Here is a 7500-nt window from a genome sequence, read left to right as displayed (position 1 = left end):
TTTCATCCAAATTTTCCTGCTTGGACCAGTTCAGGGGATTGGCAGTGTGCGATACCAGAATCACACATACACACACTTACAGGTACAACACACACACACACACACACACACACACACACACACACACACACACACACACACACACACACACACACACAATGGTGTCTGATTGAGGTACTCACCGTTGGAGGCGGTGAAATCGATGGCCACGGTGAAATTAATCTGAGTCCTGGAAGACAACCAGAGCAGAACACACTTTCATTTCAGCTTGCATCAACACACTCCACCACACTCAGTGACACACACACACACACACACACACACACACACACACACACACACACACACACACAACACACTCAAATAAGACCCTCACTCTCTCACAAGGGCTCTTTCAAACACTCAGACAATTTCTCTCTCTCTTCCTCATACACACACACATACACACACACACACACACACACACACACACAGGTCACCCTGTGGTCTATTGCATCCACAGATGTCTATAGTAGTTGATTTTCTGCTTGTGGACCCATAAGGCAGAAAGCAGCTCATCTCCCAGCACAGCAATGCAATATCACTGATCCTGGAAGTAATATGTCAATGAATATGATGGGGGTCATAGGACTACAGTACACATATTACAATATTTTTCATTCTGGAAATGCACGCCTATGGGCTATATTTGTCTGCATAATTCCCAGTTAAAGATGAGCATGATTTACAACTGTGTGTGTGTGTTTGTGTGTTTGTGTGTGTGCATGTATAATGCATGAAAGAAATAGAGAAATCATATTTATGCAAATATTGTTTGAGTGTATGTGCATGCCTTCTGTGTGTGTGTGTGTGTGTGTGTGTGCCCGCTTGTGTGTGTGTGACTCTGTAGTTGTTGTGTATGTGTGTGTGTGCATCCGTGTGTGTGTATGTGTGTGTGCGCGTCCGCTTGAGTGTGTGTGTGTGTGTGTGTGTGTGTGTGTGTGTGTGTGTGTGTGTGTGTTGGTGTGTATGTGCTAGAGCAGCGGTTCCCAAACTTTTTTCCCCACGGACCACCTTCTACATCCTGACTCGGCTCGCGTACCCCCACCATCCAATACATAAAAAAGTAACTCATTCTATTGACGCATTCCAGGCATCGTTGTTTAATTAGCCGCCCTACATGTTAACATAATCAAAATGTGCAACTGGTCTATGAGCTCTCACATTAAAAAAAACAGTGTGGAGAACCACATTAGAATGGTTAGGTAGCATCTCACTGCAGACCACGCACTGTGGCTTTGGGCAGTCTGTCTCCCAATTAGTGTTGCACGGTGTATCGATACTAAAAAGGTATCACGATGCCTTCACGCAAAAAACGATACGATTTCCGACGTTTTTAGAATCGATACTTTATTAAAATAATAACGGTCTGTGTGAACTGCTGCTCTCACTGCTCCTTGCACGCACACGCATCTAGGCAAGTGGGCGTGTCAAGCAGGCAGCTCTGAGTGAGTGAGTGCGCAGCAACGTCAACATAGTTCTTTGCTGACAGTCCTCGGACTTGTGGATAAAACAAAAGGTGATGTGAAATCTGGAACTATTTCGGATACATCGCGAATAGTGAAGGCAAGCCATCAGGTACACAGAGGCCCGTTTGTAAAATATGTTTCAAAGTCATTTAAAAGCAGTATGCTACGCATGGAACTTGGCTAAACACCTCGCAGACATATCCCAACATTCAAAGTTCAAAGAACGACAGGTTAACAAATATGCTATAGAAAACACAACTACATGGTTAGTGCCAAGTTCTTCTCTTCTGTTTTGTGAAAGTGAAACGAGTAAAGCGAACCTTCCTTCATCAATGAATTTTGACGAGACATAACGAGCTGTATTCATTTTGACGAGACATAACGAGCTGTAATCATAGGGTGCTAACGTGATGAAAGCGCAATGTTCACGCCAGAATAACATTACCAACCCTACCAAACAAAATATTTTATGTTCGGTCAGTACTACTGGTAATATTTGTCATGGCATGTAGACTGCAATTTGTTCAATAATTATTGCCCAGATGTAGGATAGGCTACCCGAAAGGCGCTAATTAAAGCCCACAGCATACCATCAAAGCGTGTTGAGTCCTAATAATAATAGCGGCTTATTGTTACGTGGTAGTAAATCATGTTATCAAAGAAATAGACGTAATGTAATGCACACAGATATATTGCAACAGGTATGGTGTAAGCCTATCTGACGAAGACCTGAGTGGTTGGAACGTCGTACTTGTACACTGGGCGCAAAGAAGACTATCCTCACATTTTTCCCTTTGCAACTGTCAAAGAAATCACATGAACACGGGAAGGCCTAGGGTAGCCTATACTGTACATCAGATGGCCTAAAGATTAGGCCTCTCTGCATAGCATTCAGTGATTTGCATGCAGTAATTTCAACACTGACCTTGATCTAGCCTAGTTTGGCTATTTAATGCTATGTTATTGCCAAAACACAACGCAACAAATGAACTATAACAAGGACTTAATCACACAAAGTAGGCCTACTATTTTACTGACTATAAAAAATAATAATTATGTAGGAAGTTTAGAAGGTTAGAACCCAGAATTGACCTGCACACTACAAAAGTGCACCGAATTCAACACAAATGACTCAATACACTTGGAGGAGGTATGAGTCCTTTCTTTTCCAGATATCTTAGGATTTCGCCGTAGTATCATTTCAGTATCGAGCATCGTGATATTTATGGCAGGTATCGTATCGAAGTCATACTTTTGGTATCGTGACAACACTACTCCCAATCCACGTGAAGCCTAGGCCTATATCATCATACTTTCGTTTTCTTCGCGCAGTCTTTTCTGTCTCGTCCTTTCTTTTATCCCCCTGCGCTCCATCTCCACCTTCATCATTCTGCCCCCCATCCCATTCCATCGTTACCTGTGTCCTGCTATGTTTCTCTCGCTTCTCCTCTTCGATCGCTTTAATTAGGCCTTTTGGACAGTGTCCCTGTTTTTAGCCAGTTTTCCATGTTTACGCAGCCTTCTACCTAGCCTATACTTCAACGAAACTAACGCGCCAAATATTCTGGCTGCCCGCAGAAAATCACGTGTTGCCTATTGTGTGTTGTAGCTTATTTTTTAATGAAAACATACCCTATTATAGAGTTTACAAATGATTTCCACAAATGAACCCGATTCGAAATTATGTATTATTTATGAATTAATTAGAGTATTAATTAATTAATCATTTTTAACTCCTTTCTGCCATTGCCCTTTTCATCTCGCGTACCCCCTAGTGGCAGCTCGCGTACCACCGGGGGTACCACAGTTTGGGAATCCCTGTGCTAGAGGATGCTACTTCACTGCAGACCTCATTTTCACTCAGACCGCAGTACATTATGGGATTTGTAGTTTTAAATATCCTTGATATTACATCACAGAATCTTCTGAAATGAAATAAACACATTCTAGTGTAAGACTAGTCTTATCTTTCCCTCTCGCTTCTCAAACCAGAGTTGAGTACACAGTGAGTGTGTGAGTGACTTTTGCACACGATGGGGCATTCTCAACACCAGATGGGCCCTTACACACACACACACACACACACACACACACACACACACACACACACACACACACACTCCATAGGGCTGCATTTATCCTGAGACAAGCAAAACACACATCTGTTTACTATCGATCATAAGTAAAACACTGCAGGCTACAGTAGCCCTGGCAGCCATATGCTGCTGTCCCATGTAAAACACGGCGGCCGCTTCGTCTTGGTGTTCATTTGTAATAACAGGAAGTACGTCATGTGGAGGGAGCCAGCCTGTAGTCCCACTCCAAACAGACTCCAGTAAGCTGCTGTCCAGCCTGATTTAAGAGCTAAGTATTCCAAGAGCCCATTTGTGCACCATTAAAAGAAACAGCTGCACCAAACGGCAGATGTGAATCCGCTTCCCATTCCGACTGAGCGAGAGGAGTGTCACAGTTCATGTTTCAACAGAAGTAACGTCCTGAAAGCTGACTTTGCTGAGTATCATGTGTAATAATCACCAGCTGTGCTACAAAAAGAGGAGCTAACTGCACTGGGGCCTCAAATGAACCCAGAACAAACCTCGACAGACAGACCACATTGAGTGTGTGTGTGTGTGTGTGTGTGTGTGTGTGTGTGTGTGTGTGTGTGTGTGTGTGTGTGTGTGCGTTGTGTGTGTGTGTATAGTGTGTGTGTGTGTGTGTGTGTGTGTGTGTGTGTGTGTGTGTGTGTGTGTACTTGCATTAGTGTGACATCTGCCTTCACCACCCACAGAGACTTTTTTATGATAAAAAGAGAGAGGAACAGGAGAAAGAGGCACTGACAGACTTTTGAGAGAGAGAGAGAGAGATGAAGAGAGAGATGAAGAGAGAGAGAGAGAGATGAAGAGAGAGAGGAGCAAGAGAAAGAGAGTGATGAAGAGAGAGAGATGGAGAGAAAAAGAGAGTAAGAGAGAGAGAAAAAGAGTGATAGAGAGTGAGAGAGAGATGAAGAGAGAGGAGCAAGAAAAAGAGAGTGATGAAGAGAGAGAGATGGAGAGAAAGAGAGTGATAAAAAGAGAGAGAAAGAGAGTAATAAAAAAAAGAGAGAGAGAGAAAGAGAGATGAAGAGAGAGAGGAGCAAGAGAAAGAGGCATTGAAAGAAAGAAAAACATAAACAGTGAGTAATTGAAGACTTTATACCAATAAGGAAAGAGAACAGAGAGAGAGAGAAAGAGACAGATAGAGTGATAGAGTGAGTGAGAGATAGAGTGATAGAGAGAGTGATAGAGTGAGTGATGGAGGTGTAATAAGAGAGATTAATGACTGGTGTCTCTGGAGCAGCTGGGGCTGGAGCAACGACATGATGAGGACTGACTCACCGGACACACACACACACACACACACACACACACCTGCCCACCCACTCACCTATGCACCTGAGCATGCAGCCAACTCTGATCCAGAGGGAGATCGAGAGAGAGAAAGAGGGTAAGAAAGAGAGAGCATGCGAGAGACAAAGTGTGTGTATGTGTGTGTGTGTGTGTGTTCTACAGCTTACAGTATGTGTGGATGCAATGTGTGGATGTGTGGATTGAGCACTGTCCCTACCAAATAAACAAACAAACAAACAAACAAATAAATACATAAATATCATACCCAGATGCTAGCACTTCTGTGTGTATGTGTGTGTGTGTGTGTGTCTGACTGTGTGTGTGAGAGTACCCAGCTGCTGGCACCTGTGTGTGTATGTGTGTATGACTGAGTGTGTTTGAGATAGAGAGATAGAGCACCCAGCTGCTGGCACCTGTGTGTGTGTGTGTGTGTGTGTGTGTGTGTGTGTGTGACCTGCAAGCAGTGCAACCTGGCTGCCAGAAACATCTATTTGATACTCCTCAAATACTACCTCAGAGATCGCCCTGTGTGGGTCTGTGTGTGTGAGAGAGAGAGAGAGAGAGAGGAGAGAGAGAGAGAGAGAGAGTGTTATCTCCTGCAAGTGGAGAGTGCTTGTTTGTGTGTATGTTCTCCCTGTTTGTAGAGAGGCTGTGTGTGTGTTCTCCCCCGCATGTGAAGAGGGTGTGTGTGTGCGTGCGTGTGTGTGTTCTCTCCGCATATGGAGAGAGAGTGTGTGTGTGTGTTGTCCCCTGCCTGTAGAGAGGGTGTGTGTAAAATCACTGCTAAAATTACACACAGGTGCCACTGACAGAGCAGAGTCTTCCCTCCCTCACTCTTTCTCTCTCCCTCTCAAATTCATATTCAAAGGAGCTTTATTAGCATGACTGTTTGGGTACAGTGTTGCCAAAGCCAGTGTTACAGATAACACAGTAGGGTTACAAAAGAAAATAGACATACAGCAATGCAGGTAAACATGTGAACACAGAATAAACAATAGTGTGTGTGTGTGTGTGTGTGTGTGTGTGTGTGTGTGTGGGTGGATCCGTGAATACATACATATATATATTTGTGCACAGGAACATGTATTTGTCTGTTAACACACAGACAGGTCTTTTTTTTTCTATACCATGTCCCTCATTTTAAGACATGTTGTGCTGCCAGGGCAGCAGAGGGCCCTTCTCCAAGAAGTATGACCATTTTATCATTGTCTTCAATGTCTATAAAATTTGGTATGACTTTTTGGATGTTCGTGAAAAGGTCTGTCTTAAAGTGTCATATTTTTGGCAGTGAAGAAGAAAGTGCTCCTCTGTCTCAACCTCCTCTGCCTGACAGTGACCACATAATCTTTGTTCTCTTGGCAGCCAGGTTTTTCTGTGTCTGCCTGTTTCTACTGCTAGGTTTTGGTCACTGAGCCTGTCTTTGGTCAGGATGTGCCTCTGCTTCGTATCTCTGACAGAGATGAGATATTCTGCCAATTCATATTCTCTTTTTAGGATCAGATAGAGATTCATTCTACTTTGGTTTGTAATTTGGTTTGTCCAATGCTCTAAATAATCTTCTTTTGCTTGATTCATTATTTTGTTGACTCTAATTAATGTATGGGAAGCAGCGCTGGACTGAGCTTGATCTTTGTTAGTTTTGTTATTGAGTTAGTTCTTCAGTACCAGCTGGCTCAGAGGACTCTTTTCAGGGTTCAGCTCCTGGGTTTTCAGTGCCTCAAAATGGAGGGAGTTTTTGGGACTGCTGTTCAAGTGCATCCAGATTTTTTTTGCATCTCTCTCTCACTCTTTCTCTCTCTCTCTCTCACTCACTCTTTCTCTTTATCCCTTTCTCTACCTCTCTCTCAATCTTTCTCTCACTCTCTCTCACTCTCTCTCCATCTCTCACTTTTTCTTCATCCCTCTTTCTTGCTCTCTCTCACTCTTTCTTTCTCTCTCTCACTCTCTTTCTCTCTCCATCTCTATGTTCATCTTTCTTCATCCATCCCTCCTTCTCTCTTTCTTTCCCTCTCTCTCTTTCTGCCCCATTCTCCATTCCTCCTTCTCCCTCACTCTCTTCCCATCTCTCCCTTTTCTGTTCCACTCTCTCTATTCCTCTTTTTCTCTCTCTTGTGCTCCTTCTTTCCCTCTCTGTCCATCTCTCCTTCATCCCTCTCTGTCTTTCCAACTCTCTCTATCTCTTCTCTCCTCCCTCCTTCTCTCTCCATCCATTCTCTCTCTTCCTCTCTGTTTGTCTTGTGTTCTCTCTCTCCAATGAGCACACACAGTGTGATTAGCAGCACATGAAATCTCTCTCCATGGCCTCCATGCTAATTAGAATTAGAGCTAATGTTGAAGCATTCATATTGAACAGGCGCACACGCACACACACACACACACACACACACACACACACACACACACACACACACACACACACACACACACACACACACACACACACACACACACACAAACACAAACACATACACATTCACTCGGGGTGCTGCGTGAGACGATATATCAGGAGAAAATAGGGTAATTAGGACAGCCAGTCCACCCCCTGTGTTTTCTTCAAGAGCTTGCTAATGACAAGTAGCTGATTGGATTGTTCTTCTCACAATGGC

At 43.6% G+C, this 7500-nt stretch overlaps 1 protein-coding gene across 2 annotated transcripts in view; it reads right to left on the bottom strand.

Annotated features, from left to right (window-relative positions):
• LOC143136419 (copine-8) overlaps window positions 1-7500 on the bottom strand; it is a 185488-nt gene that overhangs the window by 31775 nt on the left and 146213 nt on the right. For both annotated transcript variants that reach the window (XM_076297121.1, XM_076297122.1), the window contains one exon: window positions 183-229. In XM_076297121.1, coding sequence (XP_076153236.1) covers window positions 183-229 — 47 coding nt within the window. The remainder of the gene's footprint in view (window positions 1-182; window positions 230-7500) is intronic.

This window comes from Alosa pseudoharengus, unplaced genomic scaffold, assembly GCF_046254945.1.
Source record: "Alosa pseudoharengus isolate Yale_2024_CS ecotype anadromous, Long Island Sound unplaced genomic scaffold, YU_APseudo_1.1 YU_APseudo_1.1_scf_20, whole genome shotgun sequence".
NCBI classification, from domain to species: Eukaryota; Metazoa; Chordata; class Actinopteri; order Clupeiformes; family Clupeidae; genus Alosa; species Alosa pseudoharengus.
The sequence above is the reverse complement of the archived record's forward strand: the minus strand, read 5'-3'. Positions and strand labels throughout refer to the sequence as shown.